Source organism: Vidua chalybeata, chromosome 4 (genome assembly GCF_026979565.1).
Source record: "Vidua chalybeata isolate OUT-0048 chromosome 4, bVidCha1 merged haplotype, whole genome shotgun sequence".
NCBI lineage: Eukaryota > Metazoa > Chordata > Aves > Passeriformes > Viduidae > Vidua > Vidua chalybeata.
Genome location: NC_071533.1, coordinates 66,108,070 through 66,125,459, shown reverse-complemented (window position 1 = coordinate 66,125,459; position 17,390 = coordinate 66,108,070). Strand labels below are relative to the sequence as shown.

General features: G+C 43.2%; 2 protein-coding genes across 10 annotated transcripts in view; one reads left to right on the top strand and one right to left on the bottom strand.

The window, feature by feature from the left end:
* CTBP1 (C-terminal binding protein 1) overlaps nt 1-4,366 on the bottom strand; it is a 234,140-nt gene extending 229,774 nt beyond the window's left edge. For 2 of the 3 annotated variants that reach the window (XM_053940075.1, XM_053940071.1), the window contains exon 1: nt 4,287-4,364. The gene's annotated coding sequence lies outside the window, so the exon portion shown is untranslated. Of the gene's footprint in view, nt 1-4,286 lie in introns of all 3 variants that reach the window. The other variant, XM_053940072.1, reaches the window with a different exon arrangement.
* Nucleotides 4,367-5,054: 688 nt separating this feature from the next.
* Nucleotides 5,055-17,390, top strand: part of MAEA (macrophage erythroblast attacher, E3 ubiquitin ligase) — a 48,658-nt gene continuing 36,322 nt past the window's right edge. Inside the window, exons 1-2 of one of the 7 annotated variants that reach the window (XM_053940192.1) lie at nt 5,138-5,224; nt 12,823-12,920. Coding sequence is in view for 2 of the 7 variants with exons in the window: in XM_053940195.1 (XP_053796170.1) it covers nt 5,156-5,224 (69 nt within the window). In the remaining 5 variants the exon portion in view is untranslated. Of the gene's footprint in view, nt 5,079-5,120; nt 5,225-12,822; nt 12,921-14,259; nt 14,412-17,390 lie in introns of those variants that run through there. The other 6 variants (XM_053940194.1, XM_053940193.1, XM_053940195.1 and 3 more) reach the window with 6 other exon arrangements.

The following is a 17,390-nucleotide window of genomic DNA, read 5'->3' as shown; positions in this document are numbered from 1 at the left end:
GCACTTGGCCGCGGAGACGCAATTTAGGGATAAAAAAAATAAGAGACGAACCTTTGGAGCGCTGCCCCAGCCGGAGTTCTCTGCCTCTCCCTCTGCTCTGCTGTTGCTGACAAGATCAGGCTGAGATTAACAAGTCCATGCTACTCTGCCAACCTCGCTCCTCCGGCGGCTGCACACACGCCGGGGGCTCGCAATAATACCAAACTTTCGGAAAGTTAAAAATGGAATGGATTGAAGGAATGTAAAGCAAAATGGCAGGGAAGCAGAAAACACTGCCTGGACAATTATTGCAGCAGCAAGCAGGGCACTGCTCTGTAGTCAAGGCTGTGTCAGCACTTTCTTTCTAAACCCCCCCATTTTCAGGGGGCTGTAATTCAAAAAGGAAAAAAAAAAAAAGAAAAAATGCTTATGGCCAAAAATATTGCAGGTAAACCCCCTTCCCGTTGCATTTTAAATCACTCATTTAGAAAATTCAGAAAGTTACAGGAGTCTGTGCACTTTGTCAGGCAGTCCCACATGCCTTTTTTTATGCAAATACAAGTCTTTTTTATTAAAGAGGTTTCACAAGAATTTGACCTACATTGTGAATGCCCCCTCTTTTTTTTTTTTTAATAAAAGCAATATAAAACATATCTTAACATCGAAACCCGGTTTGCATAAATATGGGATAATTTCTAAATAAGTTCTACACACATTGCCTGAAAGGTGCCAGATTGGTACCAGAGATATGAAAATGCTCCCACAGACAATCCAGCACAGCCTCTAGGTCTCAATTGAGGTCTCAACCCCAATTCATTATGGTAACTTGGTAACCCAAACTGCTGAGGGCATCTGCATTTTCCCTGGATAAGGAAAGGGTCCTCATAATCATGTTAAAATAAGGAAACAAAGCGTTTGATCTCTATTTACTACTTTGCAACTACACTCTAAACGGTGGCACATCAGGGCAATCGCTGCTGCTGTTGTCAATCGTAGCGTTTTGGTGGAGGGAGCTTTTACTTTTGTTTGTTTGTTGTGTTTTTACTCTTGGCAATTTCCTCTCAGATACAGAAATAAAAGTTCACCAGCCTTTTTTCACAAGCCAGATATACGAAGACACTTTTCAGTTATGTTTAAAGTTACAATAACAAAATGAAGGAAAAAACTCCAAACCATGAGCTATACAGTCACATTACTACTTTCTTTTAAAGTAAAAATACACCTTTATTGTAAAGTCTGTGCAGCAACCTAAGCCCGCTGGGCAAGAAAACCAAAGCATAAGTCTTGACTGATAGGGAATAGCCAAGAAACATGGAGAATCCAGTATCAAGGACAATACCACCACACCCACCTGCTCAGAGGAAGAGAACTCTACTGAAGAGTGGGACAACCTGTGCTCCTTCCCACCTGAACCAGCACAGGCCTTCACATTCATGCCTTAGGCCAGCCTGGTCTGCAAATACAAGAAATGATGGTGACACACACCCACTTCTGCCACCTGGCACTGGGGTTCTAATGGCCACAGAGAGGAAAGAGAAGCAAGCGTGGTAAAATCTCAATCCACAGCAGTTTTCTTCAGCGTATGAAAGCAGAGCACTGAGGTTTCTGCTCTGCTCCACCAAGTAACACACAGAGTGTTTATGTTCCTGAAAGATACATCATTTGCATGCAGTGTTTAATGGTAGGCAGATGTTTTTCTCTGATCATTAATCTGGAGCAAACTGGAAGGCTACTGGAAACAAATGAATGAAGTTCTCCTAAAGGTTTGGAGTATTCTCTGCACACTGCTTAAGTTAAACTAATTGCTAATTCACATTAACAAGACACTGAATGAGGACAAACATTAACACATTATGATTCAATGGACAATACCAAGAAATACAAAATGGAAGCTGATTTTTCATCTTCCTTTTATGACACCAGGGGACAAGGAAAAAATAAAGATACAGTACCAAACTTCTTAGTAGATCCAACTTCATACTTCCTATTGAAGAATAAAATGGTAGGATTTATAAGAACTCTAAAAGCAAAGGTATATAGGCAATTAAACTAAATTTAATTAAGTCTCGGCTTTATAAGTTTGTATGGTAGGTTAAGCAGAAGACATATATTAACCTAATATTTAAGAAAAAAGTACAACCTTAGTACATTAATGACCATACCCAAGAATAACAATAGCCATAAATATTTTGTTTAATTTAGCAGGAAACTACAGATTTTAACAACTTCAAAAGATCATTAGCTTAGTTCTCATCCCCACATTTATCATGCCAACATTTACAGTATAAATCAACAGCTGCAGGCTAAAGCTGAAAACAAGCCAGAAATATGCATAGGTTGTATCAATATTTGCACATGGAGCCTTGAACGTAAATTAGTTGACACTCAACACTTCAAGCTTTCTCCCTGAAGTTGCAATATTTAAAGGTTAAAGATTAGACATGCTCCCTCTTGTGTTAAACTAAGAATACACGAATACATGCTGTTTTCTCTGACATGATGGTTGCTTGGCCATCTGTTCCATCAAGCAACCCCTTTAGCTCTGGCTACTAACGTCTGACAAAGCCTCACCAATAACCCTCCAGTTTAAAGACAGTCTGAGCACATTACCTGTATCCACAGAGTATCTGTGCCACATTAAACGAGCTAATGTATTATCAGAAAGGACAATTAAGAGATTACATATAAACAAAACCTGTTGCAAATAAGTGTCTTGGACAAATACGTACGTGACTTGATCAACTACACGGCAAGTCACACTTCTCCAATCCCTATAAGCATCACAGAGTTAAGGTATGCCAGGTTCAAGCTGCTCAGTACCATTAATCACAAGGAATACTCAAGAGCAAATTTCCTTCTAAATATTAGCTTACAGGATATTTAAGACAGACAGGAAGAACAGGAATATTTTACAATGCCACATAATTATGTTTGTAAATACAGCAACAACTGAGCAAAGTTTTCAATCCTCCACCCAAGCAGCTCAGGGTGAACCATTCCCTGCACAGAGCCTTAATGGAGTCAAAATCCCCCTTATAAAAGTCCTCTTGCAGGATCTGGTCCCAAGATCGTGTCTAGACATGAATGCTAATCCCAGGTGTAACTAACACAAAAGTTTTACTAACACACTTCTCAGACAAAGGCTTTGCACCTGGTATGGGCTTGGTAAATTATGTTTAGGCATACATTTACTGGTTATGGTCAGCACGAGGCTGAATGCTAGGGCAGCTGTGAGCAAATATCAGTAAAAAGTTAAGAATTGAGAGCCAAAGAGAATCTAACCTCGACTACATGACTTCCCACATTCCCTTTTATTTACCCCCATCCCTTTGTGGTGGACAGATATTTTCAGCGCAGTGAGGTCTATCCACATCAGAAATAATACCATCAAATATTCTCAGAAACATACTTGCTCTTTCAAACCATGAAAGTTAAATGTGTTTGCTCCTCCTGGAAGTACTGGTGTTTATTTTCCCTCAGTCTTCTGCAGACCAGTAAAAACATAACCACAATGTTTAGAGAGCAAAAAAATTATCACGGTTATTGATAGAGACAGGTTTTGGGGTCTCTTTAAAGCTTCAAACTCAAGCAGCACACTGCTTGAAGCACATTTGCTGCCAGTGCACCAAGAAACTTAACTTTTGACATCGACAGCAACAGAATGGAGTTTGTATTTACTGCGCGTACAGGTGCTGTGGGCACCTTTCCCTGCTGCTGCACACGCTGTGATGAAGGTCTGTCCCAGTGCCCCGTGTCACGCACTGAGGTGCCCAGGTCACAGCGAGGAGCAGAACATCGAGACACTGCCCCCTACGCATTGCCCAGAAAGCAGCTTTTACACAAGGACTGGCACTCCAAGAGTGGTTTTATTCCCTCGCACACACAAGTAAGAAACTCTGCAGGATCACGTCCCTATTTTTTTTTTTTTTTTAATGGAAACACTCACGTACGTCCGGCAGAGGAATTACTGCTCGCTTAAACCGGTGCTTGTCACCTTACAGGGGCCGGCCAGAGGTCAGCGGGTCACGCAAAGCCTCTGAGCGCAGCCATGGAGATCCACAGCCCGCCGGGGATCCCGCCAGGAGCCCGCGCACCCAGCACCGGCCGGAGCAGCCCCAACTCCGCACCTGTAGCGCCCGGCGGCGCCGGCCCCGCTCCCCGGCGCGGCTGCGAGAGTCATGAACGGACCACCAGAGACCCCGGCGGCCGAACGGAGCCACCCCCCCCTTCCCACCCCGTCCCCCGCGGGGCGGGCGGGACCGGCCCGGCTGCGGCGGGAGCTGCGCCCGCCCCACGCCTCCGCTCACCGGGGAAAACTCAGCGCCGGCCCGGGCAGCCGAGGGCAGGGGGCTGCTGCCGTCTCCGCTATTTAAACCTCTTCCCGCCGTCTCCACCTCACTGGCTGCCACTCGCTCCCTCCGCCCCGCGGAACTCACGGGGGCGGCCCCGCCCCTCCCGATGTACACACAGCCACACGCCGCCCTCCGCTCCGCCCGCCCGCCCCAGACGCACCGACCATTGGTTCAGCAACCTGCCCGTCAAGTGAGCGGCTACAGCATTGGCTGGCGGCGCTGTCCATCACAACGCGTCCCGCCTCCGCGCCCCGCCCCTCCCCTTCCCGGACACCTCGGGGGTGTTAAAACGGCCGTTTGAAGTCACCAGCAAAATTTACTTTTAGGCCCCGCCCACTGATCCCCAGAGCATGTTCTGATTGGGCCGTAGGAAATCGCTCTCTGCCTCCACTGAGTGGCTGGGTGTCCATAACCCCCCCAAAGCCCGCCTATCCCGCTGCCGTCATCCCATTTGATTTGTCCGCGCCTCCACGCGGCCCCGCCCATTCCCTCCCCGCTGCCCATTCAGGCGCGGCTCCCCGGGCTCTGGGGCGGCGCCAACGCTCAAGGCGGGGGCACGTGAGGGAGGGAGCCGCTCATTGGCCGGCGCGCCGTCGCTCTCCCTCCGTCACCGCCCCCGCGGAGCGTACCAAGCCGCGGCGGTGGCGGGGGGGGGGGGGGGGAGAGAGCGCGGCGTTGGTTCGGCCCGTGTCCATGAGGGCCGGGGCGGGGCGCGCGCCGTTTCCCGGCATGCCGCGCGCGCCGTAGGTAGCTCCCGCCGGGACGCGCTGGGAAGGAGGGCGGGAGGGAAAGGAGGGAGGGGGGAGGTCGGTGCCCGATCCAAGATGGCGGTGCAGGAATCAGCCGCTCAGCTCTCAATGACTCTGAAGGTGCAGGAGTACCCCACTCTCAAGGTGGGTGCCGGGCCGCCCCCGGCGCGGGGGGGAGCGCGTTAACGCCCTCAGCGTCCCGCCCGAGCAGCGCTGAGGGGGAGCCCCTTCTTCCCCCCCGGTTCTCCCCGGCTCGGGAGCCCCGGGGCTGTGGGATGGAGGTTGGGAGCGATTCCCATCGCGTAGTTCCCGTCTGTCCTCGTTTTTCCTCCGCTTGACGTCTCGGCTGGTGCCGCTCCGCTGCTGCTCTTCCCATCCCCCTCCGCGGAGGGAGAGGGACGTGCCTGGAATATGCGGCTCTTCCCTGGTGTCTCCGTGCCCTGAGGGGACGGGGGAGGCCCCCGGGCCACGCTGGGGACGCAAAAAGAGCTGGAAAGGATCTGGGAGAGAATTGAGGTCCTTGTGCTCGCGGAGCGGTGTGAGGGGGGAGTGGGCTCGGACGGAGCCGGGCTGGGGGAGAGGGATTGGGGCGTGTGAGTGGAACGTACTCCCTCAGGAGCACCGAGGACTGCCTGAAGTGCTCATCCCAGATGATTATCTGGACCTACGTGGCGTTGTTAGGAGACGTGTTAAAGGGGAGGGAGTGGAGGTGGCAGTATAATATGGTTCCCTGCCTGCTTGGTCCCCCGAAGATGGAGATGAGCTTAAAATGTAAAAAGGTTTAGACGTACTGGAGGGCTATGGAGGCGGATAAACAAAATAGAGTTTGGTAGAAGCTGTTCCTTGACATACTGGGTCTGCCTGCAGGATGGAGGTCTCCCAGGGCTGCATAGGTGGTCTTGGGCTTTAACCAGGTGTTGTGAGGCAGGTGAAGGACTCAGCAATGACCTTAACGCTCAGTGCCTCCGAGAACTGTTGAACTGCAAGGATGATGCTCATAGGAATCAACGGGAACCTTTGTTTGAAGTCTCGAGTTGTACATACAGGAGGTTTACCACATAAATAGCAGCAACTGTGAAAAGGACCTGGGAGAAGGATCTCTATTGCAAAATGCTTCTTTAGACACCTCTCGTGTCAGCATATCCACATTTTGCCGTCTATAGAAGATGTTTATGCAAAGTCAACTTTGTGGTGCTGAGATCATGCTGTCCTTCACACGCTGAGCATTGTGTGCTCTTTACAGCGTTGGTTCTGCAGGTTCTCTGGCCATGTTCTTCTTGTGCATGTCCTCCTCCACCAGCTCCATTCTGCTCGGTACAAGAATGAGGAGGACAAAGTGTTGATTCCCCTTTTACATGTGAAGGCTCCTTTCTGTCATCCAGAAGTACTTTGAACCTGACAGCATCAGGCTCTAAATTTTAAAATAGCTCACTGGCACTTTCCATAGCCAGAACAATGTGAAGGCATTTAATGTTAAGAACATTGTTTTAAGACTGGATTTTAGGTGTATTCCAGTTGTTACCACTGATTTGATTGCTACATTCCTGAAAAATCACTGGCAGTGAGGATCAGTGAGATTTTGTTTTGGTGCTTATGACTTAAAGATGAATTGTCAAGGTGCCAGCCATTTAAAAGGTAGAGAATATTTTGGACTAATTCTTTTATTTTTACAAGCATTCTTTTCCCCTAAAATATCTCAAGAAAAATATACATAACAGAATGGAATGTTGTTTGTAAAGTTAGCAAGCTAAATACTAAGAGGGTTGAGACACCCTTGCACTGAAACTCTTAATTTCTAAGCAAAGGTGATGTTTATTGACTCTTCCCAGCAGCCATTCAACTTCTGGGTTGTTCCTGTAATCTTTAGTAACATTTTTCATTGTTTAAAAAAACCTGCCAGAACAGTGTCTGCTCAAATCTTTTGAATGTGTCCTCTGAAATGTTCTTAGCTGTGAGTCATATATCAAAACATTTTACTGGTGGAGGTGAAAAAGCAGCACAGAGAAATGAACACTAAGGCTAAAGTCTACTAAAATAAGTTGATATGAAATCTCATTTTGATCTTTAGGAGTCAGGTGCCTACAAGTTTCTGTGAAACTGAGAATCTGAATTTTTATTTGCAGTTTATTCAAATGCTGTGTAAAATGAATGTGTATCACTATTCCGTGTTTTTTTTTTATTCACCAACACAGTAGCTCAGATGTAGCTCTTGGAGCTCTGGTGATTTTCCCTTTTGTGAGTAAAATATAAAAGATTGCAGACTTGTATTTATATCCTTCCTGTTTCCTCCCTCTAGCTTCCTCATGCCAGCATCACTAGATAATAGTTGTGTAATAGTTCTACATTTACAGTGTGTTCCACAGAGCGCTTTTCATGTGAAAGAGTGCTTCAAACTGCAGAGGGAAATCCCTGCTCCAGAGCTAAATTGTGGTTGCTACTGGAGTGGAAATACTTGAGCCCTTCTTCAGCAGTTCAGCTCAGGGGAAGTAAATACAGTTCTTCAGCTGAATCTAGAGAAGCTCTTTAAGTGTACAAAATAATTCTTGAATATTTCCCCCCCGCCTCTCCAGTCCCTTCTCAAGGACAAGAAGGTTGTCAGCTATTCTTCTACCAAACTGCTGTGGAATTTTTTTTTTTTTTTAATCCTACTGATGGGGAATTCTGCTAGTCTCAGATGAGAGCATGTAAGATGAAAGCTGACAATTTGAAAATGAATGAATGCAAACATTGTTATCAGAGTTCTTTGCTGAAAATAATAAACAAGTGATGACAGCAAGCTGGATAATTCATCCATATCTTTAGAGTACGAATAATTATTAAAGTGATAGCAAGCTGTATAGGCTAAGACCCCAAAAGTGGAAGATGGAAGGAATGATCACTTTTGAAAATATTCTGGGCTGTTTGTTGGCAAGCAGTTTTGAGTTAGCTGATCTGCTACTGCTTTAAAAAAAAAGTTGCAACAGGAGAGTTGTAGAAGCACAGGATATGTCAGTGCCTTCTCTGAGCCAATGTTTGGTTTCTTTTGTTGGCATCTCTCTCAGGGAAAATACAGCAGATCTAATAAGATACTAATTTCTCATGGAAATTAAATTTTTGGATTGTTACAGGGAAACATGTAGGAGACTGGGTTTATATGAAGTGCATGTTGTTTCTGTCCTGCATCCACAGAATAGTTGAGGTTAGAAAGGACCTCTGCAGACATTCTAGTCCAGTAGCCTGTCCTCCAAGCAGGATCAGCTGGAGCAGGTTGCTCAGCACCATGGCCAGACTCTTCTCAATTATCTTCCAAGATGGATACTCCAGCCTCTCTTGGCAAAGCTATTCCAGTGTTTGACTGCTGTTGTGGTAGTAAAAGAATGTAACCTTTTGTTGACAGGAAATTTTCTGTATTTCAGTTTGTGCCCATTGCTTGTTGTACTTTTATGGGACACTGCTGAGAGGAGTCTGGCTCCATCTTTGTTGTCCCCATCAGGTATTCACACACCTTGACAAGGCTTCCCCTGGGCCTCTTCTGGGCTGAACAATCCCAGCCCTCTCAGCCCTTCTTCCCATGTCAGATTCTCCAGTCTGGTAGGGATCTCTCTTTACTCATTCCAGTGTGTCCATGTTTCTGTTGGACAGGGGAGCCAAAACTGGACACGGTGGTTTGGGTGGGTCTAAGTTCTAGTTAGAGTAGAGGGGAAGGATCACCTTCCTTGAACTCCTGGCAGTGTCTTTGCTAACACAGCCTGGGGTTGGTAGCCTTTGCTGCAGGAGCACATTGCTGTCATGGGCAATTTGTCCAGCAGGACCCCAGGCTCTGTTCTGCCAAGCTGCTTCCCAGGCTGTTGTCTCCAACTTGTCCTGGTACAAAGAGTTGTTTTTTCTCAAGTGTAAGACTTCACGTATCCCATTGTTGAATTTATGAGGTTCTTGTTTGCCCATTTCTCCAGCCCAGTGATATCTGTGGAATGGCACCACGAGTACCTGGCATAGTAACAGCTCCTCCTGGTTTCCTGTCGTCTGCAGACTGGGGAAATGCACTCTGATCCATCATCCACGTCACTAATGGAGATGACAAACATCTGAACGATCAACTTTTTACCCAGTGAGGCAGAAGAAGTGCACAATTAATTTTTTGCATAACTGGTTGCAGTACTTTATTTTTTTCCCCATGTTTATAAGGTTTACTCTTAAGTTGGTTTTGAACCTAATTTTAAGAGTCAAGAGTACTTTTGTCAAAACTTTGAACAGGTAGCAGCAAAAGTTGTTTAGTGAAAGTGGTTCAAGCAGAGCTTCAGACAGAAGTAACAACTTGTAACGTTTAGTTTACTGTCTGTACATCAATGTAAGAAAACACAAATATGTATCATGATAGAATCATAGAATGGTTTGAGTTGGAAGGGACATTAAAGATCTTCTTGTTCTAGCCCTCCTGCCAGGGTCAGGGATGCCTTCCACTAGACCAAGTTGCTCAAAGGCTTATCCAGCCTGGCCTTGAACATTTCCAGGGAGGAGGCATCCGCAGCTTTCTGGGCAGCCTGTTCCAGTGTTTTACCATCCTTACAATGAAAAAATTTCTTCCTCGTGTCTAATCTAAACCTGCCCTCTTTTAGTTGGAAGCCATTCCCCCTTGTTCTGTCACTACCTGCTGTTGTAAAAAGTCCCATTCCAGCTCTTGTAGGCTCCTTTATAGATTATCTAAGTGCCTTTCAGACAGAAGGTTGGCAAAATAAGCTAAGCCTGGACATTGGTGACAGCTCTGCACTAACTCATCACGAACACTTATCTCACACTAAATCCGTCTTCAACCTGGGTGCTCTGACTCACCAAGTGTGTTCTATGTCCATGCCGAGCGTTCCTGTGCTGCTGAATAATGCACTTCCTGTTTTGACACATGGTGTGTGTGTCAGAAAACAAGTGTGAAATCTTTCCTACTGCTCTTGTTTTCCTCTGTTCTAAAAAACACTCTTTTAAGAAAAAGCTAGCACTGGGTCTTTGTAAGAAGTTTGACGTTGTACAGTAGCTGAAGAAATTGTTGGTCTCTTTTCCACCCCTGCCCACTCATTATAAAATGCATTTTAAAGTGATTAATGAAGGAAGAAAGCACAGTAAAAGGCAGTAACAGTGTGGTCGTGACCTAGAGCTGTTGGTTGGTTATTAGTACCCCATTAGAATACCCCTTCAAGAATACTTGAAGAAAGGTATTCTCAAACATCTTACAGAAGATTTCCTGTTAGTATCTTCAAAGTGAACACTTACCTGATGTTGCAATTCCTAGTTGCACCATACTTGATTTGTAGTGTTTTCACAGGACAGTGGCCTGTGATCTTGTTAGTTTGGTTTGTGCATGTTTTCTGGTGTAGGAATAATATGTTTGTATGGTAGCTAGCACATTGGGATCTTTAAATGTTGACATAAGGCAAGATTTGAGTCTTAGCATAGTGAGTGTTTTTCAGGAGCTGGGAAATAAGTAAAGATGAGCTCCAGACATTTCCTAGATACTGTAATAGGAGGAAAATGCTTTACTTGGTGTGCTCCCTAAGCATTTTCCCATTGTCTTTCAAATCAGTAGTTCCTGTATAATCAGCATAAGAGTGCCTTTCAGGCTCACAGGTTTAGAGAAGTACTGTTCTGGCAGATGGGTATTTGCTGTAAGGGCACACTGACAGGATCCATCAGTCCTTGTTAAGTCAAAAAGCTGCCTGAATTGTACACTTGGCCTCCCACAACTTAAAGACTGAAGATACACTATGTGGGAAGTATTTGCTAACCCAGAATGTGAAATATGCCAAAGTAGTTGATTACTTAAAATATGTGATATTTGATTTAAATGAAGCATTTTTAAAGATACTTTTATTTTGATAGCCAGTAATTTAACTACTTCACAGCTTCTTTTGATGTACCTTGGCTTTTTTTTAAGAGCTCTGTGGATTAACTGGACTTGTAAACCAGTGAAAATGAAAATAAAACAGATTGAGTAGAACTTTGGTCATTCATATATTCTGATATGGGTCTGCTAATTTGCATCAATAATGCTGAATTGTCTTACAAGAAATGCTGTCACATTGGCTGGAATAGGTTGTTTTGGGAGCAATTTGATTGGAAATGGGCTCTCTAGCCAGTATCATGATGTCTGGATTGTGCAAACACACAGAAGGACAACAACCTCTTTCATTTAAAGAGGTAAAGAGGTGGTGCTGTGATTAAAATGAACAAATATTTGGAGAAGAACCAAGGATCAAAACAAATGGAAGGACTTGCTCAGGACACAAACCTGCTGAGTGACCTGAGCTTTACAACTCAGCTTTGGCCAGGGAGCAATGCTTAGGTTCTTCTTAGTGCTCCAGTATTGCTACTAAAAGAATAAAAGCAAAGGCATTTCTTTTGAGGTGTAAGTCCAGGGTAGCAGCCATAAACAAGTGCCTTGAAAAGGACTGGCCTCTTATGTCCTCAGGGTAGATCTAGGCAGGGCTCTAAAATGGCTGTCAACTTCCCTATATAGGGATGTAAGACAATTTCCTGTAACTGTAAAATTGCTTTGTAAAGCACTTAATTTTCTTGTAGGAAGCCTTATTCAAAAGTTCCTAATATATTCAGAAATAAGTTACTTGCAGTTTGTGTAACAGGGTAATATTTTGAAGGAGTGTGATTGCTTCTGTTGACTAAGTGTGTGTGTAGCAGATGGATAGCCCAAGAATTTTTGCTGCTCATTCTCTCCTGTATTGAAGTAGCAGCTTTGAATAATATAATGATGGTTTCTTTCGAGACACAGCTGCTCTGGAATACACAGTACTGTCTTCCTGAGTTGTAAAACTGACTTGTTTGTAACTAAGGCAAGCTACTGGGCTTTACCCTTCCAAAACATTGAAACTGTTTTTAAAAAGAACTGGTTTTTAATAATCCAAATTACCTCCAAATGCTTTTAGGCTTATGAAATTACTTTGTTTGGCTCTGTATCTCTTCAAGATTTTATTTTAATGCTTTTACCTAATTAACCTACATCTAGACATTATTTTAAGCCATCCATTCCTCAAATATACTACTACTCTTTTAACTTTATTTTCCTTTTCTGATTTTGCCTAGAACAAGGAAAAGCTATTACTATTTTAAGTAATTTATAAGAGCTACTCATCAGAAGAGTTCACTGAAGAGGTGCTGGTATTATTTACATTCTGGATAAGTCCAGTGACAAATAATAATGCTGACTCTGGTCTGAAGTAATCCAAGAATCGTTGAGGAAAAAAAATATATAAAAATACAGAATTTCAGTAATTCTGCATGGAAGTTCTTAATTGTTACTTCTTTGAGGGAAAATTTTCAGTAGTTTATTGTACCCTGCCTTGTTTCTCTATGGTTTCATATATAATAGATGTCCTCTACTTTTCTGTTTTGTTGAAGTGGTGAGCATGGTGTTCTAATTTAGTCTCAAGAAAACAGCTGAATGCTTGAAGGTGTTTTTTGTGGGGTTTAGATTTTCTCTTGACACTGTTTGTTTATTAAAACTCTTCAGGAGATGCTTAATTTTTCTTACATGTTCCTATATTTCCTTGTTCTTCGTGCCTAAAGTGGTGCTAAGATGTCTTTTGCTTCTAGTTTTTTGAAAGGCATTTTCATCACCGCACCTCTCTTGCTTTCCCTAGCTGTCTGGCCAGGCTTAATTTCATGTAGGGGCATTTGGAAAAAGCTTATTTATATCTCAAAGTCTTCAACTGAATTGTCTTGGAGACCTGTAGATTCATACAAATCTCTGGTGTTTTCAGGTGTTCTAAGCTAACACAGTTGAGGAGAGGAAGCACACCATTTTTCTGACCCTTGAAAGGAAAGCATAGTTCTGTAATGGTTCCCCCCACCTAATCGGGTAGGACTCTTTTTATTTTATATTTCTTGAAACTCTTCTTTTTCTTCCCCCTAGTTTTGTGACTTTATGTATTTGATAAGATTTTCTAAAATCAATTTCTAATTCCCTCCTGCTCATTACGGAATTAATTTGAAAAGATACACAATGTAGGTTTTCATGTTTTTTAAAAAAAACACATTTTATGTGAGAAAGAGTTACTTTCAGCCAAGATACTTTAACACTGAGGTACTTTACAGAATTGCAAACCTATGTAAAAGATGCTTATTTCTGTTGTCTACACTGTTTTCTATGAAAATGAGTTTTTAGAAACTTCAAAAATTCCTGCTAACAGGAGTCTGGAGAATAGTTAATGATCTTACTTATATAACCAAATACTTCTTCCTTCAATTGACTTTTTTGAAGTCTCACTTTTATTCTATAATTCCCAACAACCAAATGATAGCTATACAAACTGGTTTTTACTTTTTTCTGCTGCATCTAAACTAGTTTCATCCATGCAGTTACTGTGAGCTAGAAACATTTTGAATAATCTTATGATCTGAAAGTGATTGTGTTTTAGTTTCCATTTTTAATTGGAGTTCCTTAGGGTTGAATCTATATAAGTAAAGAAGGAATTTGACCAGTGTTGTAGTGTGTGACCAGATCAGTGTGAGAACTGGTGTGCTGAAAGTCTAATGTAAGGCTAAAGATTTGGAGGAGAATAAAGGCTTACATTTATTTCAGTCATGAAAGAAATGTGTAATTCAATCTTTCAGTATTGGTCTGTACCAGTTGGAAAAACTTGTGGGCAGCATCAAGGTGGTATTTGGAATTTTGCACAGTCCATTAGACTTTGGCCTAACATCCTACACCTCCGAAGGAGTAGATATACAGCACATAACATTTGTTATAAAAAGCTTTTTTGCTTTGGGAGAAATCCCTTTCTCCTTTGTTGAGTCCTCCTCTGACAAATGCTGAAGTAGTCTGGGGATTTTGTTGGATAGCTGTGGAAGAAAGACAATGTAGAAGACTGTTTCCATGCTTCTACTTTAAGTAAAATTTTAGTGAGATTTTTAATATATGTAATTGATTTTTCCCTTCCAGCCAATGGCTTATTGATGCAGAAATAGTATCCAGACTAATCCAATATGGAATAATGTACATCAGTTACTGTGACTTTTAAAAAGAGCATTCCATGTAAAGGTATTGGAGTTGTTTTTAAAAAACTGAAGTAGGCAGTGAGGTGGACTTGGTTGATAGTTTATTCATATTACTGAATGTTTTTTGGAGATAAGCCTTACCAGGAACTCTTGCAAGAAAGACTTGAAGTCCTTATGCAGATAAGGAACTGGGCAAGATAAAAAACAAACATCAAGATTTAGTAGCTAGCTTCTCTAATGGAGGAAGATTGGTGTTAGGATTCTGCTGGCATCCTGGTGATATTCAGCTGTTTGAACAGCCTGGAAGAATGAGTAAGTGCTGAGATTAAGCAGTTTCCTTGATGATACTAAGGTAATTGAGGTATTACTGATGCAGCCCAAGTGTGAACCATTAGAGAGAAAATAGTGAGAGACTGAATGGGTGTTAAAATATATTAAATTCAGTATAGATAATTGCTGTGTGGTACAGTTTTTAGGTATGGTGGAAAGAGAATTATTCCTAGTCTTATATATATAATAACTGAGTTGGAAGTGATCATCACTGGTCAGTGGGATCTCAGGGCTAATAGTGAATGTTTTCTGTGAGTGGCCAGGTTAATGTTAACAAACACAGGACAGAAGTGTTGGGAAGGGAAAGAATGGAGAACTCATTACACAGCAGTTTAAATCCATGGTTTCTTCTTCTCTCAAGTAGTATGAGTTACTCCTATTTTCTCCCTTCTCTCATCCTGAGAAAGGGTGTAGGAAAACTGGAAAATGTCTACAGAAGGGCAGGAATGATTAGAGAGATGGAATGTCTGTCTTCAAGGAATGGTTCAGAAAGAGTCTCTCCAATCTCAGGATATGTGAGCAGTCTGTAGAAGAAAGAGAGGGTTCCCTTTTTTGCTTCCAAAACAAGAACAAAAGGGTTTCAAATTAGTTGAAAAGTCAAAACCAAAGAGTATTTCTTCACATAGTTGTGAGTCTGTGAAATGTCTCACAACAGGATGTTGCAGTGCTAAAACTCAGGTCAACAACAACTGGAGTTCATGGATGAGAAACACCCTGTGGTGTTTCTACTATTAAATTCCCATCTCTGGCTCAAGAAGTCCAGTGAGACTGTTTGGGATTAGTAACTTTGTTCTTGCCTTTTTTCAGGTGCCATCCTCTTTCTGGATATTATCAAAGAAAAGATAGTGACAGAGAGGAGATTTTTTGGTTTTATCTGGTATGGTCATTCAGATCTTCATATGGAAATGTTTTTGATGTCTAAGTTAACAAAGATGAATTCATTAAATTAAGGTAGGAAAGTACTTCTGCAGACAGTGTTAAATTCAGGCTTCTGCTTGAACCTTGGCTAACTTCAAAGTTAATCTGAGTTGTTCAGAGTCCTGCCAAGTTCTGAAAGTTTTTGAGGATGGCAATTCTGTCAGCTTTCTGGGCTGCTGTTCCAGTGTTTACCAAGTCTTCTGAGTGAAATATTTTTTTTATGTCCAGCTGGAATTTTCTTTAGTGACAGTTGTCAACTCTGCCTCCTTCCCTTCTGCTCTGTAACTCCGGAAGGTCTGGCTGGCTCTTATCTGTGACCTTCACCTTTTGGTGGTAGAAAGCTTCTATCAGATTGTGCTGCTTCCAGCTCCCCGTAGCCTTCCCTTCTGCAACGGAAACAAGCCTGCCCCTCTCAGCTTCTCTTGGACTTTTTTTTTTTTTTTTTATCCTCCAATCAGTTCACTGTCATGGTGGCAGCCTCCTGGACTCTCTCCAGGTGTCAGCATCTCTTTTTTAGTGGGGCGGGGGGGAAGTGACCTGAAAACCAGACTCAGTATTCCAGATGAGTCTGCATGAGTGCTGAGCATAAACAATCACTCCTCTCAACCCACTGCCTTTAGTCTTGCAGCCTGGGATGGGGTTAACCTTCATTGCCATGAGAGCCTGTTGCTGATTCATGTCCCACCTGCTGTCCATCAGGACCTCTGCATCTCTTCTTGCACTGGTGGTCCTCGCCAGTTATTCCACAACCAATGCTAAAGGCTGGGGTGGTTTTCTGCCAGATATTGGGCCCTGGTGTTTGCCTTGATTATGTTTCATAAAGTTCTTGGTGTATTTCTCTAGTTTGTCATTTTTTCTGAATGGCAGCTCTGACACCCATTTATCAAGCACTCCACCATTTTGTCCTCTGTGAGCTTTCTGACTGTGTGTTCTGTAGGGCAGATGGTTGAAGATGACATGTTTGTTGGAGCTGATAACATTCCTGGGGAGACAAGCAGTACTTGCAATTGGCCACCAGGAAGCTTTGGAGCCACTGACCATTATTCTTAGAGCCTGACTAGTCAGTCCCTAACCCATCTTGTGTTCAGCCATTGAGTCCATGTCTCCCCTGTTTGGCCACAAGTGAAACAATGTCAAAAACCTCACTACAATTGGCACAAAAGGCTGCCAGTGTGCTCCTACCATTGAGAGTCAGTTCATCACTGAAAGCAAGCAATGTTGTCAAGCTTGATTTGCGTATGACAAATCTGGGCTCGTTGTTCCTAGTCACCTTTATGAGATTGGAAATGATTGAGTTTTTTTGGTGTTTTTTTTTCCTGTAACTTTCACAAGAACTGAGGTGAGGCAGACCAGCCTGGAGGTTTTGTGATCTTCCAGGTTCTCTTTTTGGAGTAGAGGCACAAAACTTGCCCTTTTCAGTCACGGACAGCTTTTATTGTTCATTGTGACATTCCAGCAATGGTAGCAGGTTTGCAGTGTCATCCAAGAGCTCTCTGCTTTCCTCCCTTCTGCTCCTGTGTACCTGTGTATCTTCAGCTTGCTTTGGACTTCTTACATGAGTGAATAGTACCTCTCTCCCCAGACTCAGCTGCTCATCAGGAAGGCTTAGGAGAAGACCTTACCAGTAAAGACAGAGAAAGCATTCAGAAGTGGGACCTTGTTGTCCTTTGTAGCTGGGCCACAAACTCAATTCTGTAGATACTTTTCATCTTCCTTAAGCTGCTGGTTTCTGTAAGGCCCTGGTAATTGCAATTACTGATTTGAAGTCTAGTTGAATTAAGTGGATGTATATGTTGTCTGTGATGGTAATGAGAGCTGCATTTCTAGCTGTAACTCAGATGGCTTTTGTGGATGCACAACTACAACACCTCTGCAAAGACCTCTCCACAGTTCATGTTTGTTTTATGTTGTACTCTATCCCAAGCAGAGAGCCCTTCTCTGTAATCAGTTTGTTTGCAAACCCCAGTGAGCAGCTGTGTCTGTTGTAGAAGCTGCAAGTGTGCAACAGGCTAAAACTTTGCCACATTCTCAAAATGCCATTAAGCTGCTTAATAGAATTCAAGGTGTTACAATGAGCATAAGT